General features: G+C 47.7%; 2 protein-coding genes across 6 annotated transcripts in view; one reads left to right on the forward strand and one right to left on the reverse strand.

Annotated features, from left to right (window-relative positions):
* The window catches only part of LOC120711821, a 69,388-nt gene extending 45,850 nt beyond the window's left edge, over positions 1 to 23,538 (forward strand). For 4 of the 5 annotated variants that reach the window (XM_039997482.1, XM_039997480.1, XM_039997483.1 and 1 more), the window contains 13 exons: positions 272 to 494; positions 588 to 708; positions 1,087 to 1,317; positions 8,072 to 8,124; positions 19,479 to 19,635; positions 19,742 to 19,997; positions 20,158 to 20,380; positions 20,494 to 20,617; positions 20,948 to 21,289; positions 21,371 to 21,617; positions 21,706 to 21,982; positions 22,124 to 22,241; positions 23,108 to 23,492. In XM_039997482.1, the coding sequence (XP_039853416.1) occupies positions 272 to 494; positions 588 to 708; positions 1,087 to 1,317; positions 8,072 to 8,124; positions 19,479 to 19,635; positions 19,742 to 19,997; positions 20,158 to 20,380; positions 20,494 to 20,617; positions 20,948 to 21,289; positions 21,371 to 21,617; positions 21,706 to 21,982; positions 22,124 to 22,241; positions 23,108 to 23,290 (2,555 nt within the window). In that variant the 3' untranslated portion in view covers positions 23,291 to 23,492. Of the gene's footprint in view, positions 1 to 271; positions 495 to 587; positions 709 to 1,086; positions 1,318 to 8,071; positions 8,125 to 19,478; positions 19,636 to 19,741; positions 19,998 to 20,157; positions 20,381 to 20,493; positions 20,618 to 20,947; positions 21,290 to 21,370; positions 21,618 to 21,705; positions 21,983 to 22,123; positions 22,242 to 23,107 lie in introns of all 5 variants that reach the window. The other variant, XM_039997478.1, reaches the window with a different exon arrangement.
* A 651-nt stretch (positions 23,539 to 24,189) lies between these two features.
* Positions 24,190 to 24,896, reverse strand: LOC120713254 (BTB/POZ and MATH domain-containing protein 2-like). The gene is made up of 2 exons (XM_039999247.1): positions 24,867 to 24,896; positions 24,190 to 24,537 (listed from the first exon to the last, which is right to left on the reverse strand). Exons 1-2 carry the CDS (start codon positions 24,894 to 24,896, stop codon positions 24,190 to 24,192), a joined length of 378 nt encoding a protein of 125 aa, XP_039855181.1.
* Between the last annotated feature and the right edge of the window lie 20 nt (positions 24,897 to 24,916).

Genomic DNA, 24,916 nt, shown 5'->3' on the forward strand with positions numbered 1-24,916 from the left:
TCCAGGCACCTGATCGTAGAATACATGTCCCTGCATTATCTAATTTACCTATGATTTTGATCTTGAACAATGGTGCTCCGACATGGATAATATTACTAGCATTCCTTAAACTGCAACTAAAACATTATAAAGCAGAAATTAACTAAATTCATCTCTAGTGTTTAGCATATTCAAACATCATGACTATTAAAGTTTCCATCATAATAAACAATTTTGTTTTCCGAATATCCATGAATGAATGCACTAATCTTTTGAGTGTTCACTTCTACAGAGAAAACTCATGGATATGAATGGAATGTGCGTTATAAAATAATTCAGGGAATCTGCCAGGGTTTGCACTATATTCATCAAGAACGCATAAATCATTTGGATCTCAAACCTGCTAATGTGCTGCTGGGTGCCAACATGGAGCCAAAAATCACAGATTTTGGTGTGTCAAGGTGCATCAGTGAAGAGCAGGGCACGATGGTCACTAAAATTTTTTTTGGAACACTGTAAGTTCAATACCTTTTCCACCTTCTTGAAGTAAAATAAGTGGAATCAATTAGTTTCATTCGCAATGAGTCAAACCAGATTATTTCCTGCAGGGGATACATTGCGCCAGAATTCATTGATAAGCAACAAATATCATTCAAGTCTGATATATTCAGTTTGGGTGTTATCATAATAAATTTATTATCAGGACATAATGGGTGTATTCCCGAAAAGGTAAGGATATTTTTAACAATCCTTATTAACAATCCTTATTAGTGTTTCTTTTCTACAACAAACTTTTACTAGTTCAAACGGGATTATATATATAGGAAATATCATGTGTGCAAGACACCTTGTTTGAATATGTCATTTCATTCAAAAGAAATTCAAACATACAAGGACCACAAGAGGGATTGTTAGGGATCATATGTTTATCTAAGAGTCTCGAAATCATATGCCAAGCAGCAGTTAAAATAAATTGGATCTTTGTAGAGTCTTCTCAGTAAACACTTCTCTTTTATGGCATGTATAAGTATATTGGAAATTGCTTTACGTGTCCTACTAACATATGCATGCTCTCATCATTGCTATATATGTTGTTTAACTTTGCAGTGGCATGAGAGTATAGATGCACCCTGCCCACAAATGAAGAGGTGCATTGAAATAGCACAACGTTGTGTCGACACAGACCCACATAAGAGGCCTACTGCGGGTGAGATAATTGATTATCTGAAGGAGACAGAAATAATAATTGAAAAGGATCTTCCAACTATTGATGAACCGCCTCGCAAAAAAAAACCTATTTATGAACCGAGAAATGACCCAGGATCTTCACTGCACCAGGTAGGTATGATCGATATATCATTTGAAGCCAAACATCCATGTTAGCTTTAGATGTTCGGCTTTTAATTACAGCTCTGTAATAGTGCACAATGCATACGAGTGCATAACGACATCACAATGTTCTATATATTTCCCTAAGCAATTGGCTCTAACTAATTAAGTGTCTTGCATTATTCATACGATGCGGACCTGCAACCTGCCCACCGGCCACGTATGTATTATTCATGCAGTCCATGAAAAATCATATGTTTCATGTGTTACAAAAATAGGCAGATTTCGGTATATTTTAATTTCAAATATTATTAGCAATTTCATGACATAACTTAGTGATCCTGTAGTAACAAAATATGTGCTGGTGGTCATGTTAATCTCACTAAAAAACATGAATAAAATAATAAACCACAGATGGTTTAGAATGTACCCGAGACGGGACTAGTTGCGTCGTTATCAGTTGGCCTTGTTCGATGTAGCCGTATAAAATTGATGCAGGAAGTGGTTCACAGTGCAGTCCCACGAACAACCACCAGGAAGTAGACGAAGTAGTCGTTCACGCCACTAGGGTGTTGAAGACGTAGTCGTTCAAGGAGCGAGCAGTCGCGTCAAGACGCTTCCCAAAAACCTGATTGCCCGCTATTTCGAGCACAGGATCTTTAGCGTCCAGAGGTTCCAGAGGCCTGCTCTCGCTAGAACTGTGCGCGCAGTGCTAGCGATGGGAATGCAGAAAGCAACAGAGTGAGAAGAGAGAGGTCTCCTTAGCAGGAGTACCTAAGAGAGTGCTTGAGGTGTGTTCGAATGCGAGGGGGCTGGTCTCCTTATATAGTTGATCCTAGAGGAAGGGGGATGAACCTGGACACCTCTAGATGCAATAATGACAATCAATTTGCACAATTAACCAGTCATCAATCCTCTTTTAATCACCAATTACAACCTAGCCATCACTCTCCTCTATTACCAACATTTATCTTCTCATGACTCCATAACATTAGTAGTAGGCTTTAATTCTTTTCCATTGAATTATTGATAAATTCCAACAATCCCCACCAAGAATTTTTAAGCCACACTAGAAATGCTCTGATTCCCTCTTTGATATACCAGTATTTGACAAACATTGTTAAGTTGAACTTCTATCTAGAACTAAGACTACACTTATTCACAACTATACAATGAACTATGCCTTGAATTGCTAGTCTTGTGCAAATAAGTTTGACCAGAGCCCTATACTGGTACTAGGCTGCATAAGCATCCCCGCTGTTTGAAGCTTATAAGTCATACTCTAGGCCTTTCATGAGTTTTTAGAGATTACCCACTTCTCATAGACACTGACTAGTAGTCAGACTCATATAGGTGTGTTTCTCATAGATGTTCTGTAGGACAACATCTTTGTTTCAAAAAGAAACTCATTTGTTTAAAAGAAACCACTTGAAACACATTGATGTATAGATCAACCTGCCATACAGTTTTAGAAGAGAAATGCACCTTTCACATGGAACGAGCCTTTTACAAAAGTTCTCTTCTATAGTTTGTTTTACCATCCTACTTCACGCGATCTCTGATCACGTAGAACAAGTTACCGCTATAGAATAACTCACATGGGTCTCATGCCCAATTCCAAGGATGCATTGTCTATTACATTCCGTGAAAGACCCTTTGTGAATTGATCTGTCAGGTTCTTAGCTGTCTGAACATAGTCCAAGGCTATAACTTCGGAGTTTCTCAGTTTCCTGACCGATTTTAACTGCTTTTTCACATGCCTTGATGACTTCATGCTATCCTTTGAGCTGTTCACTTTGACAAACACAGTTTGCTTATCACTATTCATTAGGATAGCCGGTATTGGTTTTTCAATTATCGGCAAATCCATTAGGAGCTCGCGAAGCCACTCGGCCTCAGCAGTGGCGGTATCTAATGCTGTGAGTTCTGCTTCCATTGTTGACCTCGTTAAGATGGTCGGCTTGCAAGACTTCTATGAAACAGCGCCCCCTTCAAGTGCGAATACATATCCACTTGTGGCTTTTATCTCATCAGCATCAGAAATCTAGTTTGAATCACTATACCCTTCTAGTATCTTAGGGTACTCGGTGTTGTGAATACCATAATCCATTGTATCTTTTAGATAGCGCATAACTCTTTTAAGAGCCTTCCAATGATCATCTCCCGGGTTTGAAACAAACAGGCTCAATTTGCTCACAGCATATGAGATGTCAGGCCTTGTTGCACTAGCTATATACATCAACGAACCAATAATCTGAGAATATCTCAGCTGATCCCTCATTATCCTTTTGTTCTTCTTCAAAATCACACTGGCATCGTATAGTGTCGAGGCAGGTTTATAGTCACTATAACCAAAGCGACTTAAAACCTTCTCCACATTTTGAGACTGTGTAAGAGTCACCCCACTATTTTTCTTTTACCAGCTTTATGTTAAGGATAACATCGGCTTCTCCTAGATCTTTCATCTCAAAACTTTGAGACAAAAAATCTTTAACTTCTTTAATCACATTAAGACTTGTCCCAAAGATCAGTATGTCATCCACATACAAGCACAGAATCAGTCCTTCAACACTACCAAAGCGATAGTACACACATTTGTTAGCTTCGTTCACAACAAAGCCAGCAGATGTTAAAGTTCTGTCAAACTTTTCATGCCACTGCCTAGGCGCTTGCTTGAGACCATATAAAGATTTCAGCAACTTACACACCATTCCCTCTTGACCTTTTGATACAAATTCATCTGACTGATCCATATAGATCTCCTCCTCCAACTCTCCATTAAGGAAAGCTGTCTTAATGTCCATTTGATGGATGAGTAGACCATAAGAGGTTGCCAAAAGTAACACTCGAATTGTGGTCAACCGGGCAACAGGTGAGTAAGTGTCAAAGAAATCTTTTTCTTTTTGGGTATAACCTTTGGCCACAAGCCCAGCCTTGTACTTTTCAATAGTACCATCAGGCCTATGCTTTTTCTTGAACACCCATTTGCATCCTACAGGTTTGCACCCATAAGGACGTTCAACAACCTCCTAGATACCATTAGACATAATAGAATCCATCTAACTTCTCACTGCTTCCTTCCAATACTCAGCATCAGGAGATGAATATGTCTCTTCAATGGTTCTAGGTGTATCATCCACAAAGTATACAATGAAGTCATCACCAAAAGACTTTGAAGTCCTTTGTTACTTGCTCTTTCTAGGAGCCTCATTGTTATACTCCTCAGAATTTTCTACAAGTGTAGGTTCATTGTGTTCTATCGGCTCAATAGAGCTATCGTCCTTCATAAACTCTTGCCTAGATGAACTTGTTTAGTCTCTCATGAAAAAATATTTTAAAAAAATATAGCATCTCTGGACTCCATAATTGTACCAACATGCATGTCAGGTACTCCAGATTTAACTATTAAAAATCTATAACCAACACTGTGAATAACATAACCTACAAAGACACAATCCATAGTTTTAGGTCTAAGCGTATGTTTCTTCGTTATTGGCACACTGACCTTTGCTAAACAACCCCATGTTCATTAGTATGAAAGTATTGGCCTTTTCTTCTCCCATTTCTCGAATGGTGTTATCGCTTTATTCTTTGTAGGAACACGGTTTAGGACATGACATGGAGTCAATATATCCTCTCCCCAACATACCTTGAAAAGTCTCGCAGTATCTAATATGGCATTAACCAAATCAGTTAGAGTGCGGTTCTTTCTTTCGGCAACCCAATTTGACTGAGGTGAATAGGGAGGCGTCCTCTCATGAATTATACCATGTTCGTAGCAGAATGAAGTGAAAAGATTTGAGAAGTACTCGCCACCACAATATGATCTAACTCTTTTGATCTTTTTCTCAAGTTGGTTTTCTACTTCAGCTTTATGGATTTTAAAGTAGTGCAAAGCTTCATCTTTTGACTTCAATAAATAGATGTAACAAAATCTAGTGCAGTCATCGATTAATGTCATGAAATATTTTTTACCACCTTTTGTCAACACGCCATTCATTTCGCACAAATCGGATGAATTATTTCTAATGGTGCCAAGTTTCTCGCCTCCGCAAGCTTGTGTGGCTTGCGAGTCTGTTTAGATTCAACACATACATGACACAGAATTTTGACAAAGGTACATTTTGGAATTAAACTTAAATCAACCAATCAGCCAACCGCATCATACAATCAAAATTAACATGACAAAGCCTCGAATGCCAAACATTTGATTCATCAACATTAATAATATTGTTCACAACTTTATTACAATCATCTGATAAAGATAAACGGAACAAGCCTCCGCTATCATAACCTTTCCCACTAAACATCCCAAATTTAGATAAAATATATTTATTGAACTCAAAGACTAATTTATAACCATCTCTACACAGTAGAGAGCCGCTGACTGGATTCTTCTTGATGCACATTCTTCAACTGCACGGTCTTCTCCGAAGTAGGCTTCAGATTTACCGTACCAACACCAAAAACATACGCATGTGATCCGTTCTCCATCAACAAGGAGCAAGTCCTTCCGACCTAGTAAGAAAAAAACAAAGAACTGCACACACATGAATATTAGCCCCAGTGTCAATCTACCACTTGGGTGAACAAAATACTAAAAGAACTGTAGGTAATAAATTACCGTACCCCGATGTTCCTCTAGTCTCGCTAATTACCATGTTGGCTGATTTCTTGCCTTTGCGATTCATACACTTAGCAGCAAAGTGATCCGGACTGTCACACACAAAGCAAGCTCTCTTCTTCTTGAACATGGTTGTCTGCTTAGCCTTTGTTTGGTTCTGCGGTGGCTTCTTATTCTTGTGGGAATTGTTTTTCTGAACAAAGTTGGCGCTGGAAGCTCCAACAATTCCTTTTCGACGTGTATCTTTTGCTCTCGCCTTCTCTTCAACATCAAGAGTCCCAATGAGTCCATCGTTGGTGAACTTTTGTCTCTTGTGTTTTAGTGAAGTAGCAAAATCCCTCCAAGAAGGTGGCAACTTAAAGATAATACATCCGGCCACAAACTTGTTGGGTAACACATATGGAGTCTCTTTGTTACAATTTTTGAGATCTTTTGCTAGCGTATGTATTTCAAGGGCTTGTTCTACCACAGAACGATCTTCAATCATCCTATACTCAAGGAACTATTTCATGATATACAATTCACTGCCAGCATCAGAAACTCCATATTGAGCCTCAACAATATCCCACATATCCTTCTCAGTCGTGAGTCATATATGTGTCCACAAAATTTTCAATTAGAACACTTATGAGGCAGCATCGAAAGAGGTTATTAGAAGCATCGAATGCACTCCCTCCTTCCGGAGTGAACTGTTTGGGCTTCCCCTCTATTACATGCATCAATCTCATCGATGTCGACCACAATATAAGCCGCTCATGCCAACATTTGCAGTTGGAACCATCAAAAGGAGGTGGTTTGATTGTTACAGCGAAGCTAGCTACCAAAAGCCTATTAACACGATCAGGTTTTTGAATTGTTAGAAAAATAGGCAGATTTTGGTATATTTTAATTTTAAATATTATTAACAATTCCATGACATAACTTAGTGATCCCGTGATGACAAAATATGTTCATGTTAATATCACTGAAAAACATGAACAAGATAATAAACCACAGATGGTTTAGAATGTACCCCGAGATGGGACTAATGCCGGAGGCACTAGTTCCGTCATTAGTAGCTGGAATAGTCATACTATTCGACTGGCCTTGTTTGATGTAGCCGTACAAAATTGATGCAAGAAGTGGTTCGCAGTGCAGTCCCACGAACGGCCACCAGGAAGTAGATGAAGTAGTCGTTCACGCTACCAGGATGTAGACGACGTAGTCATTCAAGGAGCGAGCAGTCGCGTCAAGATGCTCCCCAAAAACCTAATTGCCCGCTATTCCGAGCAGGATCTTCAGCGTGTAGAGGTTCTGGAGGCCTGCTCTCGCTAGAACTGTGCGCGCAGTGCTAGCGATGGGAATGCAGAAAGCAACAGAGGGAAAAGGGAGATGTCTTCTTAGCAGGAGTACCTAAGAGAGTGCTTGAGGTGTGTTCGAATGAGAGGGGGCTGGTCTCCATATATGGTTGATCCTAGAGGAAGGGAGGATGAACCTGGACACCTCTAGGTGCAACAATGGCCATCAATTTGTACCATCAATCCTCTTTTAATCACCAATTACAACCCAGTCATCACTCTTCTCTATTACCAACATTTATCTCCTCAGGACTCCATAGCATTAGTAGTGGGCTTTAATTCCTTTTCATTGAATTATTGATAAATTCCAACATCATGCCTACCGCCAGTATGGAATTGCTGGTGCTAGAATGTGTGCTTATAAAAAATGTGCCGCCATCGCTTCCGGTACTTTTGCAAGTTGCAACCTCCCCTCCGGCTTCAGGACCGCAACTCACAGCGCCATCCTGGTCTTCTCAAGCCTCAACGTGGAGCTGTAACAGAGACAACACCAACAACCAAAACACCACTTGGCCCAAGTGCCCCTGCACCGCTACGCCCCATTATGGAAGCTTATGCCCTCTCACTTTGGACCACTAAAACATGGATGGTCATACCTCCAAAGTAGTAATGGGTAACGGCTAATCAGTTCAAAAAACTAACAAATGCATGGTTTAATTTGCGGCTCAGCCGTACAAATTAATATTGATCACGCTATACTGCTAGTACAAATCACATAATACATATATTTTGCTCTCTCTTTCTTGTGTTTTATATGTTACATGAAAATACATTAGGAGAATGTTTGCACTCTGAGTTGCAGGTTGTACAGAGATTCAGAGCGCTGCCAATACTGACTCTTCGGGAACATTCGAGGTACACACAAATGGGAGTCATTATTATTATTTCTGACCTATCGCATTTCTGAATGACGTGGATATTAAAGGTAGTATGAATATACAATTGCAAAAGAGCTCATCATTTTGGGGAATACCATCACAAAAGCGAGGACATGGAATTGAATCTAGAAACTGAGTGGATTATAGGGATTCCTACGTAAATGCCATCATTTAACTATGCATTTTCGTTCCTCAATAATATAGCCTTATTTAACTAAGGCATTAGAGTTTGGTTTAGGATTAGATTGTGTTACGATAGTTCTGCAGTATTTTTCGGATGATAATTCAATTGAGGTTAACGATAAAGATTAAGTTTGCATCTCAAAACATATCTCCTTTGCTTGTTATTTAAAGACATAGAAAACAAAGATGGAGTTACATTGAGATGGGCTTGGTCAACTCTATTCACTATTACAGAGCACCCCCATCACTGCCAGGTTAAAAATGCCAGCACCGTCGATTTTCTAGATCCGTCAGATCAGGATCGGCAGTGATGCCCTTTTTTAAAAGAAAAAGTAAAAATAAAAATAGGCTATGCCTTGGTTCCCGCCAACCTGCTAACCACGGCTTCGCGCTGCCACCCTACTCGCTATGGTGGCTCCGTTTTGCTGCTGCCACCACCGCCACCCCTCCATCGGGAGATGGGGAAGGGAGGGGCTGGCGGGGGTAGGTAGGGGTGGCTTCGCACAATAGGGGAGAGGTGGTGGGGGAAGTGAGGTGCGGTGTGGGAGGTGGCGGCGGGGGAGGGGAGGGGAGGCAAGGGAGTGGTGGCGGGGGAGGGCGGTTGGGGAGATGAGGGAAAGGGTAGTGGGGGTTGGGAAGGGTCGAGGGGAGGCAGGGGATAAGAGCAGCAGCGTGAGAGAGTAGATGGATAGGAATGAGAGGAGTGAGAGTGAGATGGAGAGGAAAAAGTAATAAGAGTGATGTTTGCATCACTGCCGGGTTGCAATGCGAGCTGATGGTGATGCTCATCGAACCTATCACCATCCATGGTGATGGGGTTTTGCAATGGCAGATTCTATAGTAGTGATTTGAACTCTAGCAAAGCAACCAAATTATTACTATTAATCTTTTTCAAGTGCTTTTCCATCTCAATGCAAAACTGCACTACTCCAGCACCCCATCACTGTCAATTCAAAATAGTCATCACTACCGGTTTAGGGGAGCGTTGGATTTATGCCGGTTCAAAATATTGCTCTTGCCACCAAACAAGAAAAAAAAGGTAGGGCGAAAGCCCCGCTGCTGCTGCATCACTCATGTTGCTACCCCACATCGCGTCTCCGCCTCGTCGCGCCTCTGCACCGCTCGCGGCGCCGCTCCGCCCACATCTCCACGCCGCTGTTGGCTTGCCGCAGCTCCACGCCTCCCCGCTCGCGTGGCCATTCCACCAGCCGGCGTATGGGCCCCAGGTGCCGCCGCTAAACGCCTCCCCGCTCGTGTGGGGGAGGGGAAGCTCCGCGCCGGCGGCAGCTTGCCCCACTCGCCGTAGAACCGCATGCCCTGCTGCCCCTCGTGGCGCTTGGCACACTGAGCAACAAAGGGAGGGAGGGTCTAGGAGGGAGGTAGTGGAGGAGAGGGCCGGGGAATCAAGAGGAGGAAGGACGAGAAGAAGAGGGGATGGGAAGAGAGGGAGGCGGGGAGGAGAGGGAAGGAGCTGTGGGCAGAAGAGGAGCGGCGTGGGAGAGAGAAGGATACGGCATAGGAGACAAGAGGAGTGAGTCGGTAATAAATGAGTGGTGAGGGTATCACTGCCAGGTTGTGTTACGATCTGGCGGTGTTGGCTACCTATCATCATTGGTTCGTGTTACAACCCAGCGGTGATGGCCATCGAGCCTAGTGTTGATACTCACTAATGACCATTTCTAGGCGTCAACTTGATTAGAAAATTATAAGAGTTTGCATTCCTTGCACGCATCTTTACTCAAATAAACCCCCTAATCACACTTTACCTCTAGAAAATTGCAAGATGTGCTTTTAAGCTAATATGCAGGTTGCAAGCACACTTGGGCCCGACATAAAATCACAGATAAAATCAGAGCGTAGATTCAGGCTCAAATGGACCAAGTGTAGCCCAAGAACCAAGTCAAATCCAGTTAGGACAGGCCCTACCTCAACTTTTGGACAACAGGAGATCTAGAACAACCCACCAGCCGAAGCTGGGGGCGGTTGGTGGCACTGGGAGATGTCACATTGGCTCCTTATGTCGGTTCTGCGAGGAAGAGCTGCTGCTCGGCCGTGGCTCCCTCCTATAAATACAAGGGGAGGGGGTGAGAATATGACACACACACCCCACACCTCTCACACTCCTCAAGGAGCTCTCTTGCTTAGTCTATAGGTTAGTGGAGTTTAGGAGAAGTCTAGGAGTCATCTAGTCTCCGGAGTTGCTCGGGAGTTCTGGTGTCGGTGTTCCGAAATCACCGGCTAGTAAATTTGTATGTGTCACAGGATCGGATGGTAATGCAAGGAGTGGACACAAGATTTATACTGGTTCGGGCGGAATGTCCCTACGTTCAGTTCGAGCTCTCATGCTCTTGCATTCAAGTTTGCAGTAGGGGTTACAAACGGGCGAGAGAGGGAGCGAGGGTCCCAAGTCTCTGGTTCGTGAGTGAGTGTGGGTACATGTGTGTTCGTGAGTGTGTTGAGCGGATGCCCTGCGAGGGGTACGTTCCCCACTTTTATAGTCCAAGTGGTGAGCGTTTACACAAAGGGAGAAGAAAGGTGTGAGGGTCGGGCGAATCCCGATCCCTACCTACCATCTGACCCATACCCTACGTGGGTCCCGTTGACCTATCTTGACTAAACTGTTGAAGCGCTTTGTCTTCTGTACTGGTACTGGATCAACCGTAGCGGCATGGGGGCGCGGGATTCCCGCCTCGCCGCCACGTCCTCCACTGTGGGACATGACGACCTGTCACGTCTCGACGCGGCGCACGTCTGAATATCCACTGTTGATGGCGTCAGGCGGAGTGGGCAAGCCACGTCTCCGCCCGAGCGGCGCGGGCTGTCCCGTCGCCCACTGTGCCCCGTACAGGGACGTGGGACGGCCATGTCCATGGCTTCCTGGGGCCACGTCCGGTGACCACTTTTTGACCGGGGGCGCTGCCCGTTTCTTGGAGTCCTGTCGCTGCGGGCCGAGTGGGCCCCTCCGGGGAAGGCGGCGGCCCCCTTTCGAGGGTTGGGCGAGGCGGAACTCCTTCGCGAGGGTCGGGCGAGGCGGAACTCCCTCGCAAAGGTCGGCCACGGCGGGCCTCCTCCCGCGAGGGTCGGGGGTCGGGTGAGGCGGTACTCTTGGTCAAGGAAGTGGGCCGTTTCCTCCATGTTGGGCCGTCCCGGATAGCTGGGCCTGAGTCTTACTATTCTGTACCTCCTTGCGTCGTCACCTAGGTTAACCATTTGGGTGAATGGTGTTAGGGGTATCCATTATTTTTATCCTCATCGTCTGGTTTGGGTTCATCTCTAGTTCTCTCTTGTAATTCTCGGTCATTTGTTATAAAATTAGACTATGATTACCGATATCTGCTTGAAGTATATTCTGAGTTATCGGATATATACTTCGTGATCTGGTTGCGTTATCATTCGATGTTTGCATTGCATGATCGCCCTGTACTTGCGATGGTTAATATATTGGCTTTAGAACTCTGGCAACTGCTCTAATATTCGTATGTTTGCTTTAATGTGATGTCTCTCCATCCAGAGGGTGGGGGCTCCGCGCGGGATGCTAGAGTATTGCTTGCTAATGTAGACGTGGTGTCTAGACTAGTTAAGTGTTGCTGAATGTCGCCCTTTCTCACAGTTTGTAGAGGTAGCCGGCAGGTGGTGACAGCCCTGTCCGTGCCCAGTAATCCTCCACGTTCGGATTGGGGGTAGGAGGTACATAAAGCCGCATAGTTGGTCAGGCTTCTCCCGTCAGCTATAGGAGCGGTCTCCCAGTTATATCAGTTTAATCTTCTGTTGATCTAACCATTGTTAGAAGCTCAATTTTCACTCTCATTGAGCTGAGAGGATGACACTCAAGTTGGGGAAGTTTTCTGGGTTTTTCTTCATTCACACTCACAATGCCATGCCTTCCAACGGGAGGGGTGGCCACATATATATACAGCAGGCTGCTGGGCAGCAAACGAAGCCAATAATGCTAGTTTAACACTAGTATAACTGCTGTCCTAGAGAGGACACTAACTGCTGTCCTGCAGTCCAAGATGCTGCAGTCCAAGATGCTAAGGACTACAAGATGCTGCAGGGGTACAAGGGACCACAAAGACCAACAGCAAAGACTTATCCATCATTCTCCCCTAAGTCTTGTGCGTCGTCTTGTGGGAAGATTGGACCATCCCAGTCCTGGAGCAAAGCTCAAGGAACTTGATCCTCCCAAGGGGCTTGGTGAGCAGATCCGCAAGCTAATCCTTGGTGTTGATGTAGCTCGCCTTGATGCTTCCTTCCTCCAAGCAGCCTCGGATGAAGTGATACCTCACCCGGATGTGCTTGCTCCGTTCGTGGAAAACGGGGTTCTTCGCCAAGGCCAGAGCGGACTTGCTGTCCACCCTGAGCTCCACTGCTCCAGTGTCTCTGCCGAGTAGATCACCAAGCAGTCGAGCGAGCCAGAGCGCCTGAGTCGACACGGTTGAGGCCGCTATGTACTCGGCCTCGCAGCTGGACAAGGCCACCACCTGCTGCTTGACCGACTGCCAGCTAACGAGGCACTCGCCGAGGAAGAAGAGGATCCCGCTCGTACTCTTGCTGGTGTCGATGTCGCCAGCGTGGTCGCTGTCGCTGTACCCGACGAAGTGTGCCGCCCCAGGGCACCTCGGGTAGTGGAGACCGTGGTCGAGAGTCCCCGCAACATAGCGGATGATCCTCTTCACGGCCTGCTGGTGCTCCGTCGTCGGTCGCTGCATGAACCGACTGACGTAGCCGACGGAGAACGCCAAGTCCGGCCGTGTGTGGGCGAGGTAGCGGAGGCTCCCCACAAGACGCCGGTACTGAGTAGCGTCCACCTCCTCCGCCGTGCTGTCACGGCTCAGCTTCAGCCTCTCCTCCATCGGAGTGAGAGCTGGGTTGCAGTCGGTGAGCCCAGCGAGCTCGACGACGCGCTTGGCGTAGGCGGTCTGTCGAAGTGTGATCCCGGAGTCGTCCTGGTGCACCTCAATCCCCAGGTAGAAGGAGAGAGGCCCCAGGTCGCTCATCTGGAAGGTGACCTTCATCTCCTCCTTGAACATCACCACCTCCGCATCCTTAGTGCCGGTGATCACCAAGTCGTCGACGTAGACACCCACCAGCAGGGCATTGCCTCCTTTGCCCCGCCGGTAGATGGCCGCCTCGTGCGGGCTTTGCTCGAAGCCCATCCCCTTGAGCATGGAGTCCAGCTTGGCGTTCCACGCCCTTGGGGCCTGCCGCAAGCCATAGAGGGCCTTGCGCAGACGTAGCACCTTACCCTCCTTGCCGGGGATTGCAAACCCCGGCGGCTGGTGCACGTAGACCTCCTCCTTCAAGTTGCCATTGAGAAACGCCGACTTGACGTCCATGTGATGGACACGCCAGCCCTCCTGGGCAGCTAGCGCAAGGAGTCGCACGGACTCCATCCGTGCCACGGGAGCGAAGGCATCGTCGAAGTCGACTCCCTCCTGCTGCACGAAACCTCGTGCCACCAGGCGAGCCTTGTGCTTGACGACGGTGCCGGCCTCATCCCTCTTCAGCTTGAACACCCACTTAAGGGTGATCGCGCGGTGACCGCGAGGGAGATCAGCAAGCTCCCAAGTGCGGTTCTTCTCAACCGCGTCCATCTCCGACTGCATCGCGGCACGCCATGCCGCGTGTCCCTCGGCCTCTGCGAAAGACCGAGGCTCGCCGTCGTCGCACGCGAGGTGCAACTGTGCCTCCAGATCGTGAGGCACCAGTCCCGGCACCGGCTGATCACCGAGAAGGTCCTCCATCGTACGGTACCGCAACGGCTCGCCATCATGGTACGCGTCGACGCGCTCCTCGTCGTGAGAGAGCGGAGTAGCGAACTCCACCGGACTGTGCTCAGCACGAGCAGGTGTCGAAGTAAACGGGCCCGGAGGAGTGGCTATCGGTACTGGAGTGCGCGGCGTCGCCGGCTGTGGTGGTGCAGCCGAGGAACTCGGCGCAGCCGGAGTCGTAGCTGAAGGGCGTGGTGCCGCCGGTGTGGCGGGCGCCGGAGTCGGTGGAGGCTCGGGGACCGGTGTAGGCACGCTCGGCGAAGAAGAGCTGCCTACTCCCCAGCTCCCTCGAAGTGGACGTACTCGACGGTGAAGTCGTCGTACGTCGGAGCCGAGCCGTCGTCCACCGCCTTGTCCCACGCCCATCCTCGCCCTTCGTCGAACACAACGTCGCGCGCCGTGCGCACACGCTGTGTCTCCGGGTCGAGTATGCGGTAGGCCTTCGAACCCTCCGCGTAGCCGATGAACACTCCCGGAGTGCTCCTGTCGTCGAGCTTGCCGATGTGGCCAAGCTCCTTGGCGAACGCGAGGCAGCCGAAGACCCGCAGGTGGGAGACCGCCGGCTTGCGCCCATGCCAAGCCTCATACGGCGTCATGCCGTCGAGTGCCTTGGTGGGCGAGCAGTTGAGGATGTAGACGGCCGTCACCACCGCCTCTCCCCAGAAGACAGCCGGCATCCCCCTCTGCTTGAGGAGGGCCCGGGCCATCCCCACAACCGTCTGGTTGCGCCGCTCGACGACGTCGTTCTGCTGCGGGCTGTACGACGCGGAGTAGTGGCGCTGGATGCCCTCATCCACGCAGTACGCCGCGAACTCGGCCGCCGTGAACTCGCCGCCGTTGTCGGTGCGCAGCACGCGCAACTTGCGGCCGCTCTCCGCCTCCGCAGCAGCCTGAGCACGCCTGATGGCGTCTGCAGCCTCTCCCTTGCTGCCGAGGATCATCACCCACATGAAGTGGGAGAGGTCGCCGACGAGCAGCAGGAAGTAGTGCCGTCCTCCTAGTGTGACTGGTGTCACCGGGCCACACAAGTCCCCGTGTACGAGCTCGAGCCGCTCTTTGGCTCGGAAGCTCGCCTGCTGGGGGAAGGAGTGCCGTCTCTGCTTCGTCAGCACGCAGACGTCGCAGAGCTGCTCCACGTGGTCAAGGCACGGGAGGCCTCGCACCATCTCCTTGGCGCCGAGCCGCTTCAGGGCCTCAAAGTGGAGGTGCCCAAAGCGCTCGTGCCACTGCCATGCCTCGTCGTCCCTGCGAGCTGCAAGACAAAGAGGCTGGGCCACCCCGACATGGAGGATGTAGAGGCGGTTCTTCCCTCGAACCACCCTGGCGAGAAGCTGGCGACGGTGGTCCCAGATGCGGAGGACCCCGCTGTCGATCACCACACGGGAGCCGCTCTCATCGAGCTGCCCAAGGCTGATGGAGTTCCGCAGCGCCGGGATGTAGTAGACTCCGGTGAGCATCCGGTGCTCTTCGGACTTGGCGGTGAAGATCACGGAGCCCACACCCTTGATCTCCACGGCGGAGGAGTCCCCGAACCTGACGGAGCCACCTACGTCGACGTCCAGGTCGGAGAAGAACTCCCGCCGCCCGGTCATGTGGTGCGTGGCGCCGGAGTCGAGGTACCAGCCATCGACCTTGTCGTCGTCGGAGCCGTTGCCGAGGAGAACTCGGGCACGCGGCTCGTCGAGGTGGAGTAGAGCGGTGACAGGCGGTGCCGCCGGGTGCGGCTCCATGTCCTCGTGGAGTAGGAACAGAGCCGGCTCGTCATCCGGCTGGGCCTCCGCGACGTGGGCTTGGCCCCCACGCCTCCGCTGCGGGCAGTCCCTGGCCCAGTGGCCGGGCCTGCCACAATTGTGGCAGGCGTCGTCTCGTGCCGCCTTGGGCCTGTCAGCGGCGCCGCCCTGAGCATCTCCGCGGGCGCCACCCTCGGCGCGCCCTCGTGCCCCGGCTTGGGCACCTCCGCGCCCCTTTCGCGGCTTGCCGCGCTTGCGGCCACCAGTCGAGGAAGAGGGCTCCCCCCTCCTCCTGTCACCGCGCCGAGCCTCCCACTGCTCCTGAGTGAGGTGGAGCTTCCCACCGATGGAGATGCCTCCCGAGGGAGGCTGTGGCTCGTCGCTGTCGACGACCTTGAGGCGACCTATCGCCTCCTCGATCGTCATGGTGGAGAGGTCCAACAGAGACTCGATCGAGCGAGCGGTCTGCCTGTACCTCTCAGGGACGCAGCGGAAGAGCTTCTCGACGGCTCTCTCCTCGTCGTAGGTGTCGTCGCCGAACTGCACCACCTTCTGCAGCAGAGTGTTGAGACGGAGGGCGAAGTCATCAACATCCTCACCTGGCTTGAAGGCCAGGTTCTCCCACTCCTTGTGAAGTGCCTGGAGAGTGGTCTTGCGGGCGCGGTCGCTGCCGATACGTGCCGCAGCGATGGAGTCCCAGGCCTCCTTGGCAGTTCGCTTCTTGGAAAGCGTGAACTGAATCTCGGGCGGGGCTGCTGCGATGAGAGCATCCAGCGCCCGTCGATCCTCATCGTTGCCGACGTCGCCGTACCGGACTGCCTCCCACATGTGCCGCACCTAGAGCTTCAACTCCATGACTGCGGCCCACTCGACGTAGTTGGTCTTGGTGAGGGTGGGCCACCCACCGCCGGGACCGACGTCCCTAATCACCGCCTGGAGGCCGTGGTAGCCGGGGGCACCGCCGCGCGCACCCCATCCAGGAGCGCCGCCTCCGCCCTGCGCGCCGCCGCCAGGGGCGCGGCGGCCGCCGCTGGGTGCGCGGCCCCCTGGACCGTCGCCGGGCGCCCCGCCGTCCAGGCCGCCGCCAGGCGCGCGGGCCCCTGGACCGCCGCCGGGCGCGCCGCCGTCCAGGCCGCCGCCGCCGGGGTGGGCTGCTGCCCACCGCGTGGTCCGCTCCGGCGCTCTCTCCCTCTCCAACTCCTCAAGGTCCTCGTCGGCAGTGGCGTCGCCGGCGATGGAGCCGCTGAGGCTGCCGCGCAAGGTCTCAACCTCGACCTCCGCCGCACGCGCTGCATCCTCCGCCTCCTCTGCTTCCACCTCCGCCCTGGCCGCTGCCAGCTCCGCTGCAGCCAGCCTGACCGCCCTCGCCGCTGCTGCAGCGGCTTGAGCCGTCGCTCGCCTGCGCTCCTCTGCCGCGGCGAGCTCGGCGTCTCGCTGGCGCCGTGCGCTCGAGGCGACCGAGCGCTGAGACGGTGCGTCGGACATGGCGCGCCTCTAAGGGGCTGTTGCGTGGAGAGGGGGAAGGGAACGGGGAAGAAGAGGCAGCCGGAGCTGCTGCTGCTGTTGCAGCGGCTGGTGCAGCAGCTGCTGCTGCAGTGGCTGGTGCAGCTGCTGCTGCTGCAGTGGCTGGTGCAACTGCTGCTGCGCTAGCTGCTGGTGGTGGTGGCTGGGCTGCTACAGCGGCTTGGGAAGGGGAGGAGCAAGAGATATCCAACCTACAGGAAAGTACGACTCTGATACCAGATGTTAGAAGCTCAATTTTCACTCTCATTGAGCTGAGAGGATGACACTCAAGTTGGGGAAGTTTTCTGGGTTTTTCTTCATTCACACTCACAATGCCATGCCTTCCAACGGGAGGGGTGACCACATATATATACAGCAGGCTGCTGGGCAGCAAACGAAGCCAATAATGCTAGTCTAACACTAGTATAACTGCTGTCCTAGAGAGGACACTAACTGCTGTCCTGCAGTCCAAGATGCCGCAGTCCAAGATGCTAAGGACTACAAGATGCTGCAGGGGTACAAGGGACCACAAAGAGCAACAGCAAAGACTTATCCATCAACCATCGAGCTCTAACTTCTGTCTTTCTCCCTGCTAGTGTTTTTATTCTTTTATCATTTAGGGTAGTTTATGTGTGTGTCACACTACCTCCTACCATGTTATTTATCTTATCCCTGTTTATGCAATTGAATATCCAATCTAGAACAGTTCATTAACTAGCATATGTACTTCCATTCGCTGTCTTTCCTGCGGAAATATAAATAACACCCATGTATACTCCCGGGTAAAATGCTGCAGCGGTATTCCGTACGCTTGAGGATTTATTCGTGGTTCACGAAATACCTGCTACCCCTTGGCGTCTGCGAGCGTCATCGCTGTTCACTTAGTCGTGACGTTGGTAGGCGCCAACACTTATCACGGCGGTGATGTCAACTATCACCAACGGTTCCAAATGGAACCGGCGGTGATAACGTATTTGTCATGTACTATTCTGTAGTAGTGTTGCAACCTTAATATAATGATACGTTGCTCTCATGCGTGTGCGAGAAAAAAAAAACAAGCTGCACCTATTGCTGCACGGGTGTCCATACCCAGAGGTGGATTGACCGTCTGAGTGCATCCGTGTTTGCATACACTAGTTCGATCTGATGTATGTCTATAAATAGCTTATACTCTCTCCGTACTCATAAAGAAAGTCGTTTTAGACAGCGATACAGTCTCCAAAACACAACTTTGACTTCTTGTTTCTATAAAAATATTTATCAAAAAATGATATATGTATACTTTTATGAAAGTATTTTTTAAGAAAAATCTATTTATATAATTTTCACGTTTTCAAATTCAACAACTTGAAAGTTATTCATAATTTATATTTCCAAGATTTGACTCAAATCTTATCCTAAATGACTTCCTTTACGAGTATGGAGGGTACACTCGAGTTTTGTAGAAATTATTGAATGTACATTTCTACACCTTGTCCCAAGTAGAACTGCTCCTGACACATAACTAAGGGCAGGTACATTGCTACAAGTTAGCGGTTTCAGAGGTCGTCTCATGCAATGCCATATAGGATTTTTGTTGATGTGGAGGAGAGAGAGAGAGAAAGGTGACAGAAAGAGGTAGTTGCCTCGCGAAACAACTGTCTTATAGGCTGAAATTTAGGTCGTCCCACCATTATACGAGTTGTTGTCATGCAACTCAAACTATTTCTTTATTTCATCCACAAATCAATGGGTATGGTATAACTATGAGACGACTAAAAAGATAAGCTATTGTAGAAGTTGTCTGGTAGGTCGTCTCAAGATTACATATCATTGCATGAGACCACCGTTAAGACGACACCAATGTACTTGCCCTAAAGCGTGGTCTTCTCTATCGCCGGATCCACGACACGTGATGGCGTGCGTCTCTCTTGAGGAGTGGATTGTTGGCATCTCTATTGAGGGCCTATCTGTAAAACTGCTGCTCTAATATATATCATATTATATTTATAAAAAAATAACTAACGGGTCTCCACCAATATCTATAAATATTTGCGCTGAAACCATGTGAAGTCCAGTTCCCGTCTCTTCTGACTAATACGAAGCAAAGTTAGTTTACCAATAGCCTAATTTTGAAATATACTTTACGTACATTGTTTACTCAGGGTGGATACTGTATTTGCGGAACTTATTGTCCCAGAATGCTTACTTGAGGGAAGCAAGAAGCCGGGCAGAGTACCATTTCAACTTTTACAGTGCATTACTGAAAACTTTTCTGAAAAGCGAGAAATTGGTCAGACTAGATTTGGACGCTTATTCAGGGTAATGTTCTTTTGTTTTCCTTTGTACCGTTATGTTCCTTGAAGTTTCTTTCACAGCAGCAAAGCTGAACTTGATGTGCTAACAAGTACCGAGTGGATTTATACAGGGTCTCATGCGACAGCGGAGTGTTGCTGTTATGAGGCTATTGATGACCATTGGCTTTAATGATAAGATGTTTCAGAATCAAATTAAAACCATGATGTTGACTCAGCACAAAAATATAGTACAGTTTCTAGGCTACTGTAGTAATACCGAAGAAACGGTGACAGAACATCTGGGAGAACTCGTCATGGCTGACATACGGGAAAGGCTGCTCTGTTTCGAATATTTAAGCAACGGGAGCCTTGATCGATATGTTTCGGGTATGGCAAGATAAATTTGGTGTTACCTACATAAGTGTAGAACTGGAACTCCATTTCCTTTTGAGAAGCTATTTTCTTTTATTTTTCATCCTTTAGTTTAACTAATGATGAAAAAAAAACAACTATCACAACCCAAAATGAAACATTTCTGTTGCCCCAGATGCATCTTGTGGACTTGAATGGAGACTGCGGTATCAAATAATCAAGGGAATTTGTGATGGCTTGCACTATCTTCATGGAAACCATATTGTTCACATGGATCTCAACTCTACCAATATACTGCTGGATGATAATATGGTACCAAAAATTGCTGATTTCTGTCTACCGAGGGTCTTTGCCGAATGCCAAAAGACGACTCTTATACGAAAGAAAATTGGAACACGGTAAGCTGAGGCTGGCCTCTTCATGGCTTTTCGTTTTCATTGGTTAGATAAGAATTATCTGCATTTCTTTCGCACATAATCAATCATAATATGCTACTTTTTTTTTGCACCAGATATATAGCACCGGAATACTTCTTGTCTGATGGAGTTGTCTCGTACAAGATTGACATATATAGTCTTGGGATTGTAATCACCGAGATACTGACAGGAAAGAAGAAACGCTTTGCTAATGATCTGGTAAGAATAATCTGGCCTAATTCTGTTTCTTGAAGATAGAATTAACGCAGGATAATAGACAACAAAGTGTTTATAAAGAGATAATTGCACTAAAATTAGGAGAAATGAAAATAAAGAAGAAAGCAACAGCTCCAGAAGACAAATGCAATTTAACTCAAGCGTGCAATTTAGCAAGGTGTTATTAACGTCTCAATAGAAACTGTTGGCTCACCTACATGTTGCCATGCCTTGATGGTGATGGATGAACTGACGTTCAAGGTTTGCACACTAGCGTCGATATGTGTCTCGTATATACTCTCCTCTCTAATCCCAAGTGTTGCTGTTTTGTAGCTACTTGAAAGCTGGAAGAAGGGATTATTGCATACGTCCTCGGCAGACCTGATCTTATTGGAACAAGTAAGAGTATGCGCTGAGATAAGCAGAGCTTGCACAGCTTATGACCCCGACAAAAGGCCAGATACGGGACGTATAATCGAGATGTTGCTTGAAACAGAGACAGACGGAGCTGGAGCACAGGGAAATTTGTTATATATGGAATTTAATGAACTTGAGTGCATACTGAAGGGAGCCAAGAAGCCGGGTATACTATCGCATCAACTTTTATCGTTGATCACTGGTAAATTTTCTCGTCAGCAAGAGATTGGCCGGAGTGAATTTGCAGTCACTTACAGGGTAATGTTCTTGTAAGTTTTCTGACAACCAAGCTGAACTTCATATTGGCCATGCTAACAAGTACCTAGTGGATTTAAACAGGGTACCCTGCTACAACCGAGAGTTGCTGTGAAAAGGCTATCCACGACCAAAGAATTTGATGATCGGCTCTTTAATAATGAAATTAATACATTGATCTTGGTTCAGCACAAAAATATTGTACGGTTTCTTGGTTATACCCAAGAAGAGCCGAGGGAGTATCAGGGAGAACTCATCATGCCAGACACACGGGAAAGACTGCTCTGTTTCGAATATTTAAGCAAAGGGAGCCTTAAGGACCATGTTTCAGGTATAAATTTGGTGTTACCTACAAGATAAGCTATTTTATTCTGTTTCGTCATTTGATTCATGAATGCTACAAGAATTTCCATCTAAAGTCATAGGAAAACCAACCATCTCGACACAAAATAGAACATTTCTGTGGCCTCCAGTTGCATCTCGCGGTCTTGGATGGAGAGCGAGGTATCAAATAATCAAGGGAATCTGTGAGGGTGTACACTATCTTCACGGAAATAACATTGTTCACGGAGAACTCAGACTTAGCAATGTGCTGCTGGATGACAACATGGATCCAAAAATTGCTTATTTCTGTCTATCAAGATGCTTTGTCGAACACCAACGCAGCGTTATTATGCCAAACAAAATCGAATCAATGTAAGCTAGCTTGTCCTCTTCATAGCTTTTCTTTTCCTTTGCTTAGTTATGAGTTGTCCTGCATTTCCTTTGAAAACCAATGACTCTAGGTTTGTACCGTGATTAAAAAACGAATATGTATGATTTTTTTGTTTTCTACAGGGGATATATGGCACCGGAAGTCTTTGCCGGATGTATCACATTCACGTCTGACATATATAGCCTTGGGATCATAATCACAGAGATACTGACAGGACGCAAGGACATAGCAAAAGAGAATGTAAGAATAATTTATACCACTCTCCCTAGATAAATAGAGCCTCTTGCTGCAATATAGCACATATAATTTAGTCTGGGGAGAGCACGTACAGTAGTGCAAAGTAAAATTGTTTCGGAAGAAGTCGAATTATATATGTTTTCTGAGTTCCAAGTTAACAGTAAAATCTCGTAGGATAACAAGGATAACTAATCAGGTCATGATAGTTATTACAGAGGTCGTAATTAAATAAAAATATTAGGGGAGAAGAACAGAGAAAGAACCAAAAGAGGCTTACAATAGCTCTAGAAAAGAAAATTTCAACAAGGGAAGCTTTATTAATCTTTGACAATTACATTAAGGTACTTGAATCATACTAAGATCCATCCCGGCCTCTGTATAGTTAGGATACAAAACATATGAAATTTATTAGAGACCAAAAGACGACATGAAAAGCATATCATGCCTTGGCAAATTACAACACATGGCCTATCTTCTGTTCTGTCCAAAAGACGACATGAAAAGCATATCATGCCTTGGCAAATTACAACACATGGCCTATCTTCTGTTCTGTACACCACCGTAGACACATGCCCTGCAAGAAAGCCTTCCTAAATACAATGCCTCCAATAAGAAAATGACATGTGCTCCTCGAACTCCATGACCCAACCAGTAAAGGCCAGATCATAGGTTGAGATGATTCCTCGAACTCCAAACACTGCTCCTACAAAACCAACTAATGTCTGACATGGGATTTCTTCCCAAGGGTACTTTATGCTATTAACTCGGATGGTTTTGATGAAACAATTAACGTGCATGGAAGCACTCTAGCATCAATATGTGATTTGCATATACAGAACTCTGAAATCCCAAGTATTGCTATTTGACAGGTACTTGAAAGCTGGAGGACCAGACTGGGTACATCATTGACAGACATACTCTTGGAACAAGTCAGAGTATGCGCAGAGATAAGCATCGCTTGCATAAACCCTAACCCAGAAAGGAGGCCAGATATGCAGTGTATAATCGAGATGCTAGATGAAACAGAATGTGAGGAACCAGCAGAGCAGTAGCCATGCTATACAAGAACAAGTGGGCGAGTTGATTGTGCTTTGTATTCGAGTAGGATACCTTTGTTCCTAGATTATTTGCTGCTCAAACCAGTATATGCTGTGGTGTACATGTAATCCACAAATACATAGTGCAACTGACCGAGGCATTGTTGATTGTGGCAACATTTATCGCTTACATGTTATGGGAATGTTACATTGTTTCTGTTGCATCATTTTAGTATGCTGACTATTACAACTGAAAAAATCCCCAATTTTCTGGTGTTGTATTTTGTTCTCTGGATTGCAATAAGCTTAGGATAGTTATTTCCCTCAAACATTTGGCATAACTTAAACGTGTACCGGTGACACATGTGTGCTTCAGCCTTGCCAATGTATATCGAAGTACTCGTTCACAAGTGAGAACTGACGATACAATGATACATTAAGACTGAACCCTTCTTTGCACTACAGTTTGACTATGCTCATTATAAAAAAAAACAAAGGCAGAGCATTGATTATCCTTGACTTGTGGCACTGAAAAAAAAACTTGTAGAAACTTAAGTGTGCTGCAATAGAACCTACCATCCATAAATTGTGCAAATGACTAAAATTTAAAACAGAAACAACTGATTTATTATCAGGCCGGGTTGAGTCACATCTTGTTACGAACTCTTAATACTAAACCAAAAATTGATAGATAAAGCTTACTAGCACTAAATTAAGTCATCTATCTAAACTCTAGCTAGGCCTTTTTTGGTTAACTTTTTGCCGACCTTGCTCATCCTCACCATCGCTTCCGCCAAGACAGAAGGCGAAGTTGCGGCGAGATCCTTGTACCCTTGCGTGTCCACAACCGCTTCCATGTTATTCGCAAAGCACATGAACTCGACGCACGCCTGCTTCAGCCTGTCGCAGTGATGCTAATCGGCCAAGGCAAGCGTCGTCGCCACGTTCTTGACGTCCAGGTTGCGGCAGAGGATGCTCTGGCAGGTCAGCTTGAGCCTCTCAATGGCGTACCTGTCCGCCGCCATCAGCAGGTGCCGGACCATGTCGCAGTTCCTGCCGTGGTAGTCCCTCCCGAGGTCGTCGTCGCTGCGATCCATGGAGTCGGTGTAGATGAAGTGGAGCATGGCCCGGAACACCTCCGGCTGCATGTCCTCGACGGCGATGGGCTGCGCTGCCCCGCCGAGCTCCCGCATGGGGCCGCAGAGCTCCGCCTTGAAGACCGGCGAGCGCAGGGCGAGCACGAGGCAGTGCGCGGCGAACGTCTGTAACGAACATGGCACTATTTATACCATTTCGAGTGATTTTGGTGATCGTATGACAACACAATCAATGGGACTAATGGTTTTGTTAAGTGAACATTTCTAGATCCCAGGGATGAAGTAAAAAGGCTATACAAAGCAAAACACGAAGAAAGAACTCAAAGAAACGCTGAATTGGATGAGTTCTGCAGAAAACAAGAGCACCGGAAGAACCGATGCCTGTAGCATCGGTGCATCCGATGGTTGTCAGAAGTTCCGACGCCCTGGCATCGGTGCAAGTCTGAGCACCAAATGGAGATCAAGCGAAGACCAAGTCAAGATAGCCAGGTTACCGGTCGAACCGACGGCATCAAGCAAGGCATCGGTGCATTGGATGTACTAT

Source organism: Panicum virgatum, chromosome 6K (assembly GCF_016808335.1).
Source record: "Panicum virgatum strain AP13 chromosome 6K, P.virgatum_v5, whole genome shotgun sequence".
Classification (NCBI taxonomy): domain Eukaryota; kingdom Viridiplantae; phylum Streptophyta; class Magnoliopsida; order Poales; family Poaceae; genus Panicum; species Panicum virgatum.